General features: G+C 32.1%; 1 protein-coding gene across 1 annotated transcript; it reads left to right on the forward strand.

The window, feature by feature from the left end:
- The first annotated feature begins 102 nt into the window (after nt 1–102).
- LOC143045469 (ribosomal L1 domain-containing protein 1-like) lies at nt 103–20,288 on the forward strand. The gene is made up of 7 exons (XM_076217992.1): nt 103–251; nt 8,780–8,910; nt 11,183–11,327; nt 14,336–14,484; nt 15,206–15,307; nt 15,691–15,857; nt 19,810–20,288. Exons 1-7 carry the CDS (start codon nt 225–227, stop codon nt 20,043–20,045), a joined length of 957 nt encoding a protein of 318 aa, XP_076074107.1. The 5' UTR covers nt 103–224; the 3' UTR covers nt 20,046–20,288.
- Nucleotides 20,289–21,458: the final 1,170 nt, after the last annotated feature.

Below are 21,458 nucleotides of genomic sequence, written 5' to 3' on the forward strand. Positions count from 1 at the left end.
TTTATTGAGAAGTGATTACTGTGTTTTATTTTTTATGAATCATCCAAAAAACAAAGTGAAACAAATGTTCACTTGTGGAATAAACCGGGATCGTCTGTTTTAATTTAGGTTATTTATGAAAGCGTCCATATGATGAAATATCGAGAAGTTCCGGTTTTCTGTGCACGTTGTTTTGTTGTTGACTGTAATCTGGCAATTATTTAAAGTTTTTGACTGTCTTAAATATGAGCCTAGGAGTAAAGAAAACTGAGGTATATCATATATACAAGATGTTGAAAATTTATAGTTATCTTCAAAATGTTGACAGTTTTTGTACCAAAAGAAGAAGATTCTGAAACCGAGTTCATTCTCCCACCGTGTCCATTCGCCCACATTGTCATTTTGTTTTGTTGTAATATGAGGCAGGCATTAGGTAGCAATACACAGTTAGAAGTTTAGTTTCGCATTATGGCCCCTGTGAATTTTTTTAAATATGAAAATTTTTGTACAATAAAATTGATTTTTAGATAATTGAAGAATAATTTAGCCTTCTTAGTGGGTTTATATGATCATCTAGATTGTTTTTAACATGTTTTATAGGCCATTTAAATGATTGACAGTCCGTATTTTCCTATCCGTACCGTCCATAGGTCCATAAATTATTGTAGTGTTTATCAACTTTTTTATAAACACACATACAAAGCCTTCTTTGTTAGACAGGAGGGGAAAGAGGGTGTTTAAAAATTATGAGTGTCAATTTTAAGTTTTTTTCCTAACTGTGTATTGCTACCTTACCTGTAAATGGGGACGAAGTCTGTATAAATTATTTTTTTTTGTAACTTTTTGGTGGAAGAAGACTTCAAGTCTTCTGAAGGCCAATGGTGCCGACTTTAAAATCATTGAATTCTCTGTATACCGCATTCGTTTCTGTGTATTACAATTTCATAACAACTTCTGATTCCTGTCACCGATTTTTACACATGATTAAGCATCTGAATCATTTAATTTGTAAATTAGAATTGAAAAACAATCAATATGAACCCTTTTATTTATGTAAATTATTAGATTTCATCTCATCTACATGAACGTTATTTATTTACTTGTAACTGGATGTTTTTACTGTATATTTGAAGTACGCATGCGTGAATTTGGTATCGGGACAACTCGCCCTGTTTACATGTTCGCCCTTGAAGTAACGAATTTAAATAGAAAGGATCTATTTCTTACTAAATTGATGTCTTTATTCATTGTTTTCCTTTGTCATGTGAATTAGATGCCCTTCTACTTCAAATGGTTTGAATCTATTTATAAAAGTATTCAAGACTCAGTTGACAAGAGCAGTACTTTGCTGTTGGGAGAATTTTAATTAAACTCTAAATGCTCATAGGAAATATAATCTAAACTGAATGTACCTCCTTCTGAATAATTTATTGCAATATAGATATAAATCCCTTTTGACAAGAGAAATCTGACTTTTGTCAGAAATATTTGTTTCACATGTGCAAAGGTAATCACGTGTGGCGGCCATATTGGTTTGTTTACAAATATGTGAAGAAGCCTCTAGAACCATGACCTAAACATGAGTAGTCTTCCGAAAACGTAAACTTTATGCAATACTATTTTATCAATCATGATTATTTTCATAAATTTAAATTTGATTATTTAAAGAAATAAAATTATAACAATTACGATTTTAGATTAGAGATTCTACACAGGCATGCTTTGATCTTTTTATAGCCAAATTAGTTTACCTGAGTGAAAATGTAAATAATGGTCTAAATGGATATTAATTTGTTTACTAAACAAGTAAAGACAAACTATGGATGGAAGATAATAATTCACATGAATATTTCAGGACATTTGATTTATTAATTTGTTTACTAAACAAGTAAAGACAAACTATGGATGGAAGATAATAATTCACATAAATATTTCCGGACATTTGATTTACTTTAATAAATATAGGATTTAAAAACTGCAAGTGCATACAAATTTTAATCTTCTTCTTCTTCTTCTTTGCTTAAAACTTTACAAACTTCTTTGTTATATTATAAATCTAAATCTCAGTTATTTGGTATTTTGTAAAAAAGGGGGAGGTTTTTTTTACATGTCGCGCTGTATCTCAAAAACAATTTATGATTATTGCTTAAAACTTTACACACTTCTTTGTTATATTAATGTAAAGATCTGTATACTTTTGGTTTTGATTCAAAATTTTATTTTAGTGATATTTAGTTTTTTTGTGAAGAAAAAAAAGAGGGGAGGGGGGGGGTTCATATGTCCCTCCGTATCTCAAAAACAATAAATGGAACTAAGCAGCCTGTGTTAGTGGGGCTGCTTTTATGGTAATTCAAATTGCCTTTTATTCACCTTCTTCCACCTCAGAGCTATCAGCTCTTTGATTAAAAATATTTGTTAAAAAAAAGAAACGAATGATAGATCTGTGTTTGACTTGCTCGGATACTAAAAACAATATTTTTGTATCTATTCTATATCCTCAAAACTACATCTAAACATTTCATTTACGCTACAAATCTACAATTCTCTAAGTTTATGGCTACACCTGCTGATCTTATCTATAGTCATGCATATTCATTTTAGCTATGTAGGCGTGTCAAAATCCTATCATACGCGATAATGACCAGCCAGTACACACACTGTAATGATTTCATTAACCAGTATTAAAAAGATAAACACAACATCCCCCGCCCACAAATTAGAAATTTCTAAAAATTTCTAACTGGTAAATGAAATCTATTAATATAAAAATTATGAATAATAATAATAAAAAAAAAATTGAAACAATCTCTCAGCAAATACTAATTGTACTATAATATACACACATTTAAAACTTGAAAAAAAATCATATCGGTTCTCATTAAATAATAATTCTGTGTGTTAAATTAAATAACTGCAAATTTTGTTAAGTCTTAAAAAAAAATCAGACAGTTTTAAAAGATCTAGATAAAAGGTTTCTTTTTCTTCGTTAAAATAGGCAGTAAACAAAAATATTATGTCTAAATGTATATGAAAACAGAAAACAATAAAACATTTAAAATCAATGATCATAGTTTAAACTTAGATCCCAGTGTAATTAAATTGCAGTCTTGAAACAGAAATTCTGTTTATTGGATCTGTCAAAATGACAAGTGTGCATAAATTTAATAGTTACAAATCAACTAATCTAACCACTAAATCTCATTAGAACTCATTATGTAAAAACCACTACATCATTTTATACTCTCTGTGAATTCCAAGACACAGATGTTCGATACCATAGGTCGTAAAATCTTGACCATTAACCTCTCACTTGTTTATTTTACGGATACTTCCAAGAGCACGACAGATTACAACCGTCAACTTTGCTCAAGTGAACACTTGCGATGCATAAAAATGTAGCTTTAAACATAAACATACATGTTTCAAAGTGATGACACTAGCAGAGACCCGTGACTCTTTAAAATATATTTCAAATAATAATAACTAGTTTATCTCACACACACACAATTATCCATTAATTCCTGGCCAGGGATTAAAGAGTCTTACAACATTCATTCAGAATAGATATTAATATATGAAAACAAAGGTTATTTCTAGCATAGCATCTTTTGCGCCACTACATCTGTTGTTCAACGTTTAAACATTTTACAAAATCCCAGCCACCAATTTTTGGCCACTATTACTCTTGAATCATTTGATTCTACCTAGCCACCAATTTTTGGCCACTATAACACTTTATATCTCTAGAATCATTTGGTTCCACTTAAACGATCCTAATACAATTTGACACTCAAATACAAATGTAGCAAAAGTAACTTTTACAATTAACCTTATCAGCACGATTTTTAAATCAACAACAACAAATGTACCACTACTAAATGCAGTCACGTGTAGCCCTATATATAAGCATACAAAAGAAGAAAAAAAAAAATCAATATAACAAACAAATAGAGTTAGTGTCACTAACAGTTCAATGCAGATCAATTCTAAAACATATCATCAAAATGTTAAAGTTATTTAATTTTGTCACACAAATATTCTTTCATCTCTGGGTTGGTATTTAGATATATTGAAAGTGGCGAGACAATCACATTACAGGTGGCGAATCAATATTCACACACTCAATTCCAGAATCTTGTGGCGAGGCAATTCTCACACACACGTATAAAACTTCATCTTGACTTTCTGTGGCGAGGCAATTCTCACACACAGATCTGTATAAAACGACTGACACAGTGTTTGTGGCGAAACAATTTTCACACACTAAAATAGACTCACAGTATCACTGGAGAAAACAGATTAAAATATATATGCACTGGATCCAATATTTAACAGCTCAGCGTTTATTTTACATTAAAAAATGATTTGGAACTAATAGATATATTGAAAAATCCAAGAGAGTTTCGTACACTGGCCTACCTCTAATATGGAAATGAAAATCCATCGTTAAATGTAATGTTCAGAAATAATAAGATGCATGTCCACAATACCATATAGAAATTCACGCTGCCGTATATAAAGTTCCTGAAAAGTCATTAGTAGGTAATAATTATATGTTTCACTTGTTTATATCGCCGTTCTATCTTTAGTGCAACAGCACCACCTACGATATCCACAAAATGTTATACAATCAGCAAAAAAACTATATAAATCCAAAGAAAAAGTTAGTGTATCCAGGAGAAAATCAAGCCATTATGAACTGTTTAAAGAACTACCACGAAATTAAAGTCACAATATTAATATATACAATTTGAGTCCTCAACCATGATAGATCCGTGTTTTACTTGCTCAGATACTAAAAACAATATTTTTGTATCTATTCTATATCCTCAAAACTACATCTAAACCATGCTAAACATTTACACTACAAATCTGCAACTCTCTAAGTTTATGGCAACACATGCTGATCTTATCTATAGTCATGCATATTCATTAGCTTTGTAGGTGTGTCAAAATCGTGTCATACGCGATAATGACCAGCTAGTCCACAGACTGTAATGATTTCATTAACCAGTATTAAAAAGATAAACATAACACGAAAATAACGTAATGTTTCTGATTTTGGTTTTGTTGTTAGGGATTTTAGTTGTGACGTTATTTAAGTTATGATGTCATATGCAATGTAAACAAAGAAAGGCTATTATCAGGTAATGTTTTTTCATATCAAGGAATTATTAAAAATGAAATTGGTATTGCGTTCCTTCCTATTTTATACTAGACTGAAAAATATATATTTTACTCAAAGTTTCATACAAACGAGACCAGAAAAAGGAAGTACATTGTAGATTTCTGCGCAGATGCTGGAATTCAAAACATGACATCAAAGAAATTGAACGATTTTAAGTTCATTAGTACAATGAAAATTTCGGGAAAATTTTCCTGATTTTTTTTTTTTTTTTTTATTGATTTTTCTTCTGTTATTGGGGACAAAGGTCCCCATATTATCGAATCACATTCTTAATTTTATAATAACTATAGAATAACTAATCGGAGAATTCAAATAGAGAAAAATATTCAACGAATGACCGAACTACACAATAATTCACGAATGTGCGTAACGCATGAGTTAATTTTCAGTGTTGTTCGGTCACGAGTTGAAATATTTTTCGATATTTGAATTCTTTAATTTGTTATTCTTTTTATTACATTGGCAAATGGCTTGTTTTTAAAGAAATTAATGTAAAACATGTAAGGTACTATATCTTTTTTCTACACATTCACAATTTGTTTTGATCTGCCGTTATCGACGTCTTGAAAACACCTATTATTATACTTTTCATATATTTTAAACAATTCTATTGGGTAAAACGTTATCTCGTGACATGGAATAATTCAGTTGTTTTCATTCAATTGCAAGGAAGGACGAATAACCCTAAAAATTTCTACCAGCGGTGAATAACCCTAAGTAACCCTATTATTCACCGGCGAATAACCTTTTGAGATTATTGATTTGTACTTGAGTTATCTTCCATGAAAATGACGTCACAGACGTAAATAAAGAAAATGGCAGAGTTCACTTTTCACTGGAAGCCCACCGAGAGGCGAGGAAATAATGCAATCCACATGAATAGAGTGCCAGCAGCTAATGACAGCTCTTATAGAGTAACGGTCCTTTTCAGGGCCATCAATATTTTACAAAAAGATTCTACCTTTGTTGTACATTCTAGAAATTCTAGAACACAATTGTATTTTCAAACGTCAGCTTGTCTTTGACTTTGTTATGTAAAGTTTAAAAAATATAGAAAGTGTTCTAAAGGCCTTTCCACTATTAGTTCGGTATTTAATAAAACAATTGTGGCCCCTAAGAATCGATGAATATCCAAAATTGTCAACCCTTAAAAGTTATTTGGGCCCTCAGTGAAATAACCTTTCTGATTGACAATTTTGGATATTCACCTTTTCAACGGGCCATACTTGTATATTGTTGTATGATGTCACAGGGTGAAATAACCACGTTTATTTCACATGTGAAATTATCAGTTTTTATTATACGACCGCAAAAATTTTAATTTTTCGTCGTATATTGCTATCACGTTGGCCTCGTCGTCGTCCGAATACTTTTAGTTTTCGCACTCTAACTTTAGTAAAAGTGAATAGAAATCTATGAAATTTTAACACAAGGTTTATGACCACAAAAGGAAGGTTGGGATTGATTTTGGGAGCTTTGATCCCAACATTTTAGGAATTAGGGGCCAAAAAGGGGCCCAAGTAAGCATTATTCTTGGTTTTCGCACCATAACTTTAGTTTAAGTAAATAGAAATCTATGAAATTTAAACACAAAGTTTATGACCACTAAAGGAAGGTTGGGTTTGATTTGGGGAGTTTTGGTCCCAACAGTTTAGGAATAAGGGCCCAAAGGGTCCAAAATTGAACTTAGTTTGATTTCATCAAAAATTTAATAGTTGGGGTTCTTTGATATGCCGAATCTAACTGTGTATGTAGATTCTTAATTTTTGGTCCCGTTTTCAAATTGGTCTACATTAAGGTCCAAAGGGTCCAAAATTAAACTTAGTTTGATTTTGACAAAAATTGAATCCTTGGGGTTCTTTGATATGCTGAATCTAAAAATGTACTTAGATTTTTGATTATTGGCCCAGTTTTCAAGTTGGTCCAAATCGGGTCCAAATTAAACTTTGTTTGATTTCATCAAAAATTAAATAATTGGGGTTCTTTGATATGCCAAATCTTACTGTGTATGTAGATTCTTAATTTTTGGTCCCGTTTTCAAATTGGTCTACATTAAAGTCCAAAGGGTCCAAAATTAAACTAAGTTTGATTTAAACAAAAATTGAATTCTTGAGCTTTTTTGATATGCTGAATCTAAACATGTACTTAGATTTTTGATTATGGGCCCAGTTTTCAAGTTGGTTCAAATCAGGATCCAAAATTATTACATTAAGTATTGTGCAGTAGCAAGAAATTTTCAATTGCACAGTATTCAGCAATAGCAAGAAATCTTCAATTGCACAGTATTGTGCAATAGCAAGAAATTTTCAATTGCACAGTATTGCGCAATAGCAAGAAATCTTCAATTGCACAGTATTGTGCAATAGCAAATATTTTCAATTGCACAGTATTGCGCAATAGCAAGAAATATCTAATTGCACAATATTGTGCAATAGCAAGAAATTTTCAATTGATTGGAGTTATCTTTCTTTGTCCAGAATAGTAGTTGAATCAACTTAAATCATTGTTTTATACAGTATACAATGTATATTCACTTTTACTACCAACTGATAAATTAAAACAATCTTTACCATTCAGTGATAACAAGCACCTTTTGTTACATTTTAATATTTTATGATGTATTTAAATGAGTAGTTATTGTTGCAAACTCCATTAGAAATTTGAATTGAGATCAGTTTTGGAAAAAGGGAAAGGGGGATGTGAAAAAAAAAATGGGGGGGGGGGGGTTAAATTTTTCTCATTTCAGATTTCATAAATAAAAAGAAAATTTCTTCAAACATTTTTTTGAGAGGATTAATATTCAACAGCATAGTGAATTGCTCAAAGGAAAAAAAAGTATTTTAAGTTCATTAGACCACATTCATTCTGTGTCGGAAACCTATGCTGTGTCAACTATTTAATCACAATCCAAATTTAGAGCTGAATCCAGCTTGAATGTTGTGTCCATACTTGCCCCAACCGTTCAGGGTTCAACCTCTGCGGTCGTATAAAGCTGCGCCCTGCACTTGGAAATCGATGTAATTCATTGCACCCAATGTAATAATGTAAATTGCATTATCAATTATGAGGTTGGACCTTTCTGTTTTGTGAATTGTCCAATCCTCAATCTAAGATAATTTGCTTTGACCTGAAATGGCTGTTTTGAACAAATTAGAACGCCTTGATTTTCATGTATATAATCAAAATGAGTTATACATAATTTATTCCTGTCAATTTTGGTTAGAGGAGTAGTCCAAATAATTATGACGTCTTAAAAGGCTATTATATTTTTTTCTTTGACGCGTTACATCAACGGTGTCAAAGCAAAAAATTTAAAATAGCCTTCCAAGATGTCATAATAATTTGGACTACTCCTCCCCTAACCAATAAAATCTAGGATCTGTCCATGTCTTGATTGGACGATGGTTGGTATATTTCGTTGGACACTTAAATTCGTTGTTTAAGTCATCCACGAAAATTGGCACCCCACGAATAAAAGTACTTTCACAGTATTTAAAATTTCTTGGCTGAAATTTAAAATTACAGCTGAATATTGCAGCTTGAACAGTTGTTTACGATCTGTGATTAGGCTAGATAATTATGGGTTTAGCTTATTCTTGCATAATTTTACAGGTCAAACAGATTACAGAAGCATTAAAGAAATTGACCAAGACCTCAGATGAACTGTTGGATGAAGCAGCAGATATAAATCTCCAGTTTACAGTAAAGAAAATTCCTAAGCTTACAAACAAAACCATTAAAATGTAAGAAAATTATAACGTATTTATTTAAACAAACACTGTGGCATTTATGATAAAATTTATACGACTGCAAAAACAATTTGTGGTCGTATATTGGTATGACGTTGGCGTCGTCGTTGTCGTCCGAAGACACATTGGTTTTCGCACTATAACTGTAGTATAAGTAAATAGAAATCTATGAAATTTAAACACAAGGTTAATGATCACAAAAGGAAGGTTGGGATTGATTTTGGGAGTTTTGGTCCCAACAGTTTAGGAATAAGGGGTCAAAAAGGGACCCAAATAAGCATTTTTCTTGTTTTTCGCACCATTACTTTAGTATAAGTAAATAGAAATCTATGAAATTTAAACACAAGGTTTATGACCATAAAGGAAGGTTGGGATTGATTTTGGGAGTTTTTGTCCCAACAGTTTAGGAATTAGGGGCCCAAAGGGTTCAAAATTAAACTTTGTTTGATTTCATCAAAAATTGAATAATTGGGGTTCTTTGATATGCCGAATCTAACTGTGTATGTAGATTCTTAATTTTTGGTCCTGTTTTCAAATTGGTCTACATCAAGGTCCAAAGGGTCCAAAAATAAACTTAGTTTGATTTGAACAAAAATTGAATTCTTGGGGTTCTTTGATAAGCTGAATCTAAACATGTACTTAGATTTTTGATTATGGGCCCAGTTTTCAAGTTGGTCCAAATCGGGGTCCAAAATTAAACTTTGTTTGATTTCAACAAAAAAGAATCCTTGGGGTTCTTTGATATGCTGAATCTAAACATGTATTAAGATTTTTGCTTATGGGGCCAGTTTTCAAGTTGGTCCAAATCGTGGTCCAAAATTAAACTTTGTTTGATATCAACAAAAATTGAATCCTTGGGGTTCTTTGATATGCTGAATCTGAACATGTATTTAGATTTTTGATTAAAGGCCCTGTTTTCAAGTTGGTCTAAATTGTGGTCCAAAATTAAACTGTTTGATTTCAACAAAAATTGAATATATGGGGTTCTTTGATATATGCTGAATCTAACCATGTATTTAGATTTTTGATATTTGGGCCCGGTTATCATTGAGGTCTAAAGGGTCCAAAATTGAACTTTATTTGATTTTCACCAAAAATTGAATTCTTGGGGTTCTTTGATATGCTGAATCTAACCATGTATTTAGATTTTGGATATTGGACCATAATAGGTAAATTTCCAATTTAAAATTTTTAAGTTTTTAAGTTTAAGTTCTTAGACCACATTCATTCTGTGTCAGAAACCTATGTTGTGTCAACTATTTAATCACAATCCAAATTCAGAGCTGTATCAAGCTTGAATGTTGTGTCTAAACTTGCCCCGACTGTTCAGGGTTCGAACTCTGCTGTCATATAAAGCTGCGCCCTGCAGAGCATCTGGTTAATATGTGTTCTGTTTCCTACTTAATTAAGTAATTCTGGAATAGCATTGTCATTAGTTTGCCATTCAACTGGTACTTTGATTGATTAATAAAATTACCTGAATCGATCTCCAGTTCGTTGTTGATATTTTACAAAAATATTATTTGTTATCATCAGGCCTCGACAATAACGCTTGTACGATTGTCCAGTACCAGAGGCAAAAAAGGTCGGACAAGTAAAAGCTGTATTAAGCTTGTCCGTTGAGTCTAGTGCAATTATTCTGCAGAAAATAAATTTAATCCAATTTTGATGAACAAAGTAATTATAAACAAAAAACAAGAAATTCTGAAAACAAATATTAATTTGACATGTTTCTGTATTCTGTTTATTCAAGTGCAAAACCTTTTTCTTCGACATGTTTGCAATCGATAATTTTTAACTGGTTCTTTGTCAAGTACTTTTTAACAGGTAAAAGGTATACTATTCTCGGAAACCAGTCTTACTAATCTGAATCAATGATGCGCTTTGTAGATAAGGTAACTTTACAGGACAGTAAGTTTGTCACCTCGAAAGATTCAAGACAAATCAGTACCTCATTTTGATATCTTATTCTGTTCCTTATAATAAATACCATTCCCGTAATTTTTTCACAAAAATATTTTTTTTTAATAGAAATTTTGTGGACAAGTAACAAATTTTGGTATGTACTTGTCCTACAGGACAAGTTGAAATAAAAAGTTATTGTAGAGGCCTGATCATTTATTTATATATTGAACAACTATAAATTTTCTCTTGATATGAAACGATGTGTACAGTGCTCTGATAGAAACAGGTAAATATTATAAAGTATTAGGTAGTTATTTTGAATGTAGTTGTACATTGTATATGATGAACTACTGTTTTTCAGAAAACTACCACATGGATTACATAAAAAGAACACAGAAGTCTGTTTATTTGTTAAAGATGTAAATAAAAAAAGTAGAGAGCATGAACTATCATCAGATCATTTCCAAGATTTACTCAAGAGTAAAGGAGTCACATGTATTTCAGAGGTAACTTCCAACTTTTCTTAAAATTTAAAATCATTATAATACATATAAAAAAGAAGATGTGGGATGTTTGCAACTGAGACATTTCTTCACAAGAGACCAAAATGACACAGGAATTAACAACTAATGGTCGCTTACAGACTGCAACATGGGCAAAGTCCATACCCCATAGTCAGCATTAAAAGACCCTGATATGACATCTGTAAACAATTTAAACAAGAAAACTAACAGCCAAATTTATGTAGAAAATAATGAACCAATTACAAATATGAATTTCTGCAACAAATGGCAACCACTAAATTACAGGCTCCTGACTTGGGACAGGCTACATTAAACAACAATCTATAATGCATATGATATTAACATTCAATTTTTTTTTTATTAACATTATTATATACATGTATGTCAAATTAGAAGGCATTTGATATTATTGTCTTTTGAGTACATTAACATGTATTACAAATATTTAAGTTTTAAATAATGTTGTTTTTTTATGCCCCACCTACGATAGTAGAGGGGCATTATGTTTTTTGGTCTGTGCCTCCGTTCGTTCGTCCGTTCGTTCGTCCCGCTTCAGGTTAAAGTTTTTGGTCGAGGTAGTTTTTGATGAAGTTGAAGTCCAATCAATTTGAAACTTAGTACACATGTTCCCTATGATATGATCTTTCTAATTTTAATGTCAAATTAAAGTATTGACCCCAATTTCATGGTCCACTGAACAAAAAAGAAGATAGTGTGAAGCTCAGGTTAAAGTTTTTGGTCAAGGTAGTTTTTGATGAAGTTGAAGTCCAATCAACATGAAACTTAGTACACATGTTAACTATGATATGATCTTTCTAATTTTAATGCCAAATTAAAGTATTGACCCCAATTTCACGGTCCAGTGAACATGTAAAATGATAGTGCGAGTGGGGCATCCGTGTACTATGGACACATTCTTGTTCTCAATGTATCTGAATTTATATAATGTACAAACTCTTGACAATTGATTTCATATATTTTTAGTCTAAGTAATTAAATTAAAACTTGCCCAAAAGGTATAATGTTGAAAAGACATTGACAAATAACTAACAGGCAATGGACTTATCTTCATATTTTTATATTAATGGAGTAAAAAAGTTGAGCATGACATCATCTGGTTGGATTCTCTGCTCACATTTTTAGCTCACCTGGCCTAAAAGGCCAAGTGAGCTTTTCTCATCACTTGGCGTCCGGCGTCCGTCGTCGTCCGTCGTCCGTCGTCGTCCGTCGTCGTCGTTAACTTTTACAAAAATCTTCTCCTCTGAAACTACTGGGCCAAATTAAACCAAACTTGGCCACAATCATCATTGGGGTATCTAGTTTAAAAAATGTGTCCGGTGACCCGGCCAACCATCCAAGATGGCCGCCATGGCTAAAAATAGAACATAGGGGTAAAATGCAGTTTTTGGCTTATAACTCAAAAACCAAAGCATTTAGAGCAAATCTGACATGGGGTAGAATTGTTAAACAGGTGAAGATCTATCTGCCCTGAAATTTTCAGATGAATCGGATAACCCGTTGTTGGGTTGCTGCCCCTGAATTAGTAATTTTAAGGAAATTTTGCTGTTTTTGGTTATTATCTTGAATATTATTATAGATAGAGATAAACTATAAACAGTAATAATGTTCACCAAAGTAAGATTTACAAATAAGTCAACATGACTGAAATGGTCAGTTGACCCCTTTAGGAGTTATTGCCCTTTATAGTCAATTTTTAACCATTTTTCGTAAATCTTAGTAATATTTTACAAAAATCTTCTCCTCTGAAACTACTGGGCCAAATTAATCCAAACTTGGCCACAATCATCTTTTAGGTTAGCAGTTTGAAAAATGTGTCCGGTGACCCGGCCATCAAACCAAGATGGCCGCCATGGCTAAAAATAGAACATGGGGTAAAATGCAGTTTTTGGCTTATAACTCAAAACCCAAAGCATTTAGAGCAAATCTGACATGGGGTAAAATTGTTTATCAGTTCAAGATCTATCTGCCCTGAAATTTTCAGATGAATCGGACAACCCGTTGTTGGGTTGCTGGCCCTGAATTAGTAATTTTAAGGAAAATTTGCTCTTTTTGGTTATTATCTTGAATATTATTATAGATAGAGATAAACTATAAACAGCAATAATGTTCACCAAAGTAAGATTTACAAATAAGTCAACATGACTGAAATGGTCAGTTGACCCCTTTAGGAGTTATTGCCCTTTATAGTCAATTTTTAACCATTTTTCGTAAATCTTAGTAATCTTTTACAAAAATCTTCTCCTCTGAAACTACTTGGCCAAATTAATCCAAACTTGGCCACAATCATCTTTTGGGTTAGTAGTTTGAAAAATGTGTCCGGTGACCCGGCCATCCAACCAAGATGGCCGCCATGGCTAAAAATAGAACATGGGGTAAAATGCAGTTTTTGGCTTATAACTCAAAACCCAAAGCATTTAGAGCAAATCTGACATGGAGTAAAATTGTTTATCAGGTCAACATTTATCTGCTCTGAAATGTTTAGATGAATCGGACAACCTGTTGTTGGGTTGCTGACCCTGGATTGTTAGTTTTAAGGAAATTTTGCTGTTTTTGGTCATTATCTTGAATATTATTATTGATAGAGATAAACTGTAAACAACAATAATGTTCAGCAAAGTAAGATTTACAAATAAGTCAACATGACCGAAATGGTCAATTGACCCCCTTAGGAGTTATTGTTCTTTATAGTCAATTTTTAACAATTTTCATAAAATTTGTAAATTTTTACTAACATTTTCCACTGAAACTAATGGGCCAAGTTCATTATAGATAGAGATAATTTTAAGCAGCAAGAATTTCAGTAAAGTAAGATGTACAAACACATCACCATCACCAAAACACAATTTTGTCATGAATCCATCTGCTTCCTTTAATATTCACATAGACCAAGGTGAGCGACACAGGCTCTTTAGAGCCTCTAGTTTATCCACTGATCATTTGAAGTATGCTATGTTATCTCTACATTACAGATTATTCCATTGAAGTCTTTGAAACTAGAATATAAACCATATGAAGCCAAAAGAAATCTTTCCCAGAATTATGATATGTACCTAGCAGACAGTAGAATTGTCAGATTACTACCATCATTATTAGGCAAAAGTTTTTATGGGAGAAAAAGGTAACATATATGTTTGTCATGTTCTTGTTACAATTGGTGAAAATACATGTATCATGCAAGTTAAAGTCCATGAGGATTTCAAGAAATTTCAATTAAGGGGAAAGATTTTTTTTAAAGCATTTATAAATTTCACAAACTTAATATATCTCTTTTACCTTAAAATCCTACAGACTATAGACTATTCTTTGACAATGAAAAAAGAAGGTCTATTTAACTTATCAAACTGACTGCCATGGAACAGATTGCATTATAAACAAGTAGTTAAATTATTCCAAATACAAAATGTTCCTTTGCAGTTTATATATAGTAGAGGGTAACAGTTATGTGATGTTACAGTTAAAATATTAAAGCATGCAATCCAAGAGTTTAAATGCCTTGCTTGCCAACTTTGTTTGGTTGTTTGCTCATGCATCGTAATTGAGATTGACACCTAAATTCCATGGAGAGGCGGAGTAAAAGTTTGTTTACTATATAAAAAAGATTTGATTGAAGAATGGATATTACATTGGAAACAAGTTTAATATTCATTGACCAATCAAACCTTCGTGTATAGTAAACAGATTGGTATACTCCACCTACCTATTGAATTAAGGTGTCAATCTTAATTACAATGCATGAGCAATCAACCAAACAAAGTTGGCAAGCAAGGCATTTAAATTCTTGGATTGCATGCTTTAATATTTTAACTGTAATGTTTAGTAAGAACTTATATTTATAACAGGCAACCAGTACAAGTGAACTTAGAGGCTAAGGACTTGAATAAAGAAATAACAAATGCTGTAAATAACACAAGATGCATTATAACAGGAAAAGGTCCAGTCAGGTAAATAATTTTTTTTTTAAATTTGGTAAAATCATTAAGCCTAAGGGTCCATCATTTTTAGGGATATCTCGTATGATGTGTTTTGAACATATATTGAGTCACATATTTTCCACATCATAAAAATTGTTTATCTGTGTTTTCAAAATTTATATTTAGATTAAAAATCTAGATTTTCTACTCTTTGACACAATCCCCATTTCCATTCTCAATTATTAATGAAATATTGCACAAAAAAATCTGCATCAAATGAATACTTATAATTTAACAATAGAAAATAAATCATTGCATGCCAGTAGAACAATTATTATTCATGTTTTTTCTCTCAAACAATGGTCACAATATTCTGTTACCCTAAATTGTATTATTTTCTATTTTCTGATCAGTATGGTAAGAGTGGCCCATTTTGACCAGAAGACACCACATATCGTAGACAATGTCATGTCTGCCTTAGAACAGTTGGTTTCCGCAATTCCAGGAGGTGCTGTCAACATCAGAAATGTTTACCTTAAAACTAAGGACTCTATGGCTTTACCTTTATACGTGTCAATGGGTAAGTAATCTAGGTTTATTTAATTTATCCGTGTTTCTCGTTTCTCGTTTTTTTATTGTATATAGATTAGACCGTTGGTTTTCCCATTTGAATGGTTTTACACTAGTAATTTTGGGGCCCTTTATAGCTTGTTGTTCGGTGTGAGCCAAGGCTCTGTGTTGAAGGCCATACATTGACCTATAATGGTTTACTTTTTTAGCTCACCTGACCTGAAAGGTCAAGTGAGCTTTTCTCATCACTTGGCGTCCGTCTGAAATTTTCAGACGAATCGGACAACCTGTTGTTGGGTTGCTGCCACTGAATTGGTAATTTTAAGGAAATTTTGCAGTTTTTTTACGACCGCAAAAATTTTAATTTTTCGACGTATATTGCTATCACGTTGGCGTCGTCGTCTGCGTCGTCGTCGTCCGAGTACTTTTAGTTTTCGCACTCTAACTTTAGTAAAAGTGAATAGAAATCTATGAAATTTTAACACAAGGTTTATGACCATAAAAGGAAGGTTGGGATTGATTTTGGGAGTTTTGATCCCAACATTTTAGGAATTAGGGGCCAAAAAGGGCCCAAATAAGCATTTTCTTGGTTTTTGCACAATAACTTAAGTTTAAGTAAATAGAAATCTATGAAATTTTGACACAAGGTTTATGACCACAAAAGGAAGGTTGGGATTGATTTTGGGAGTTTCGGTTCCAACAGTTTAGGAATTAGGGGCCAAAAAAGGGCCCAAATAAGCATTATTCTTGGTTTTTGCACAATAACTTTAGTTTAAGTAAACAGAAATCAATGAAATTTAAATATAAGGTTTATGACCACAAAAGGAAGGTTGGTATTGATTTTGGGAGTTGAGGTCTGAACAGTTTAGGAATAAGGGGCCAAAAAGGGGCCCAAGTAAGCATTATTCTTGGTTTTCGCACCATAACTTTAGTTTAAGTAAATAGAAATCTATGAAATTTAAACACAAGGTTTATGACCACTAAAGGAAGGTTGGGTTTGATTTTGGGAGTTTTGGTCCCAACAGTTTAGGAAAAAGGGGCCCAAAGGGTCCAAAATTGAACTTAGTTTGATTTCATCAAAAATTGAATAATTGGAGTTCTTTGATATGCCAAATCTTACTGTGTATGTAGATTCTTAATTTTTAGTCCCGTTTTCAAATTGGTCTACATTAAAGTCCAAAGGGTCCAAAATTAAACTAAGTTTGATTTTAACAAAAATTGAATTCTTGAGCTTTTTTGATATGCTGAATCTAAATATGTACTTAGATTTTTGATTATGGGCCCAGTTTTCAAGTTGGTTCAAATCAGGATCCAAAATTATTATATTAAGTATTGTGCAATAGCAAGAAATTTTCAATTGCACAGTATTCAGCAATAGCAAGAAATCTTCAGTTGCACAGTATTGTGCAATAGCAAGAAATTTTCAATTGCACAGTATTGCGCAATAGCAAGAAATCTTCAATTGCACAGTATTGTGCAATAGCAAATATTTTCAATTGCACAGTATTGCGCAATAGCAAGAAATATCTATTGCACAATATTGTGCAATAGCAAGAAATTTTCAATTGATTGGAGTTATCTTTCTTTGTCCAGAATAGTAGTTGAATCAACTTAAATCATTGTTTTATACAATATACAATGTATATTCACTTTTACTACCAACTGATAAATTAAAACAATCTTTACCATTCAGTGATAACAAGCACCTTTTGTTACATTTTAATATTTTATGATGTATTTAAATGAGTAGTTATTGTTGCAAACTCCATTAGAAATTTGAATTGAGATCAGTTTTGGAAAAAGGGAAAGGGGGATGTGAAAAAAAAAATGGGGGGGGGGGTTAAATTTTTCTCATTTCAGATTTCATAAATAAAAAGAAAATTTCTTCAAACATTTTTTTGAGAGGATTTATATTCAACAGCATAGTGAATTGCTCAAAGGAAAAAAAAGTATTTTAAGTTCATTAGACCACATTCATTGTGTCAGAAACCTATGCTGTGTCAACTATTTAATCACAATCCAAATTTAGAGCTGAATCCAGCTTGAATGTTGTGTCCATACTTGCCCCAACCGTTCAGGGTTCAACCTCTGCGGTCGTATAAAGCTGTGCCCTGCGGAGCATCTGGTTGGTTATTATCTTGAATACTATTATAGAAAGAGATAAACTGTAAACAGCAATAATGTTCAGCAAAATAAGACCTACAAATAAGTCAACATAACCAAAATTGTCAGTCAACCCCTAAAGGAGTTATTGCCCTTTATAGTCAATTTTAACAACTCTTTTGTCATTTTTTGTAACTTGTACAAAAATCTTCTTCTCTGAAACTACCGGGCCAAATTTAAACTAACTTGGCCACAATCATAATTGTGGTTTATAGTTTAAAAAATGTTGCCGCTGACCCCACCTACCAAACAAAATGGCCGACATGGCAAAAATTAGAACATAGTGGTAAAATGCAGTTTTTGCTTTATATCTTTGAAACTAAGACATTTAGGGCAAATCTTTCAAGATTTAAATGTCCACCAGAATAAGATCTATCCCCTCACAAATTTTCAGATGAATCCTACAACTCGTTGTTGGGTTGCTGCCCTAAAATTGGTAATTTTAAGGAAATTTTGCAGTTTTTGGTTATTATCTTGAATACTATTATAGATAGATATAAACTGTAAACAGCAATAATGTTCAGCAAAGTAAGATCTACAAATAAGTCAACATGACCAAAATTGTCAGAGAACCCTTAAGGAGTTATTGTCCTTTATAGTCAATATTGAACAACTTTTCGTCATTTTTGTAACTTATACAAAAATCTTCTTTTCTAAAACTATGGGCCAAATTTAACCAAACTTGGCCACAATCATTACTAGGGTATCTATTTTAAAAAAATGTCTAATGACCCCGCCTACCAACAAAGATGGCCGACATCAGTAAATACAGTAACAGGTGAGCGACACAGGCTCTTGAGAATTTATTTTAAATTGTTATTTTGATGGAGAGTTATCTCATTGGCACTCACACCACATCTTCCTATATCTATTCAGGCATAACATCTATAGAATAGCGGGGGGGTTAACTATTTCATCAGGTGCTGTCAATATCATTCATAGGTTCAAGGTACAGGTGAACTAAATTTTCAATACATGTATTTCAAATGTGTCAGGCAGGTTGATCATTTATTCATTATTGTAAGCCAAACAATCCAAATTGTAGGTATTCTAGAGATGTTGTACACATAGCAACATTAAAAGTTGATGAAGTTTGCTGTATGTAGAAAAGACCCATATTTACCATAAATTACTGTATTCACAGCATTTAGTTTTAACATTCAATCTGTTATGTGATAAAAATACTCATCTTTTTATGGATGTTTTAACTTCTGAAAAAGAATAAATGACGCTTGAAAAATGATGACAATCTGCTGGTAGTGAGGTCTTCAGTGGTGAATCAATAAATCTGCCTTAGAGGGGCCCTGCTTCAATGATTCCCTACATGTATATAATCAACAAAATTTTTCCCATAACACCCCCTCCCCTTTCTACGTCCTCCTCTTGATGTAAAATACCCAAGTCAGGAAACTGATGATATAACCACAAGGCCAATTTGAAACAAATTTTGGGCTTTATGTGCAAATTGAATTATGAAATTTGATTATTTTGTCCTATTTGCATTAAATAATTTCTTCCAGATGCAATGATAGATTCAGATTTTGAAAAATTCTTCTCAGAAACTATGAATTTTTAGTCCCACATTATATTTAAGTTTTCAATGTTAAAAAGCCACAGAGATCTATCATCTAGGTGAGCAACACATGCTCTTTAGAGCCTCTAGTTGTCGTTGAGTTGCTTTTCAATTTAAATTTTAATAAACAATATCATCTTTTATTCATAAAGTAGAATAAATATATGTTACATTGTTTATGTATCCCTTCTGTAAAGCTATATTTATAAGACTTAACTCTTTACAGGATCAATCGAAGAGGTTAACTTGCCTAACACTAAACAGACAAGAAAGGAGTTAGTTGTAGACGAAATCACAACAGTAGAGGAAGGCAAGGTGGAGATAACTCCTACAGGATTTGTCACAGTAGTCAAAGAGGGACAAACAGGTGGAAAAATAACATTGAGAGGAAAAAGATCAGGAAAGAAGAGACTGACTTCAAAGAAAAAGAAAATGAAGTTAAATAAAGCAAAGAAAACATAACTAAAATAGTGTTGGCTCTTGAATTGTTGTATAAGTACAACATGTTTATAGCCTGGAGTTACATGGAACTGCAACTTGAATTATGCCAAAATAATTTTGCAATCATCACATCTTTTCAATTAATAATACTATTGATTCCAATTTTTATCATTTTGTCAAACTCAATAGAACTTGTTTTTGTTGACCATACCTTGAGCAAAAAAATGAATATCTTAATTGGAATAAAAGACTGATGTAAACTATTTTTATATTTCATATAGAAAACCAGGATGCTTCATACCTTGTACGCAGATTCCTAATGTAATGAAATTTCCATCTGTAATGTCCATTGTCCTTTACCTCTTTTTATGGTTGAGCAACTGCTTGAAAAAAGAACAGTTCTTTTGTTTTGTCAATTTCTCACTTATGAGTAAAAAGATATCTATATTTGGTATATTGGTTCCTTGCAACATCTACCGGTACATGTCTGCCAGAAAGAGATTACCTGATTTTTTACCTATTATGCTTCAGTGATCAAGGTTAAGTTACATAATAGGGTCCGTTTCTCAGATACTATAAAAAGTAGGTCAACTATTTGTGGTGTATGGAATTATTGTAAGGGGATAATGTCAGTTTAGCTGGGACATTTGACCTTGAATTAATATTCAGTTTTTTTTAATCAATTTAAATATTTGGACAGTTTTTCAGATACTAGGTCAACTATATTTGGTATGTGGAATGATTTCAGGTGTAATTGTTGGTCTGGCAGGTATATTCTGACCTTAGTGATATCATTTTCATAGTTCATAAGTCAATATTAAGTTTTCATGTTTTGGTCTGTTTTTCAATTACCATATAATAATAATAATACTTTATTCCGAAAGCAATACAGCTTATAGGATACTATAAGGGATAGGTAAACTATATTTAGTGAATGGAATTATTGTTAAAAAAAAATCTGTAGACCTTGCATCAATGCCTGTGACATGAAATGTATGTTTGAATATGCCTGTAAAGAAATCTTTCTAGTAGTTCATGACAAATTGTTCAAGGGCAATAACTTCTATGAGGAACCAGTTAACTTTTTTGGTCAAGTTGAGTTATTTGTAGGTCTTACTTTGCTGAACTTTTTTTGCTGTAAAAAGTTTCTGTTTATCATAGTTTCCGAAGCCATGTGAGCTGCCATCATCATCCTAACCACCCAAAATATGAGTATTTATTGTACTTATTATCCATACATAATTCCAAGGAAAAAGAAACTATCCATTATTAATTTAATTTGAGTGCATCTTTTTGATACAGTTTGATGCACTTTCATATTCATGACTTATTACTTCCTATTCACCATTTTCTTAATATTCTTACACATTCTTAGAATTATTTGTCGATCTCAATTTAAAGAACAGTTTTTCTATTTTCTCTAGAATACTAAGA

This window comes from Mytilus galloprovincialis, chromosome 9 (genome assembly GCF_965363235.1).
Source record: "Mytilus galloprovincialis chromosome 9, xbMytGall1.hap1.1, whole genome shotgun sequence".
NCBI classification, from domain to species: Eukaryota; Metazoa; Mollusca; class Bivalvia; order Mytilida; family Mytilidae; genus Mytilus; species Mytilus galloprovincialis.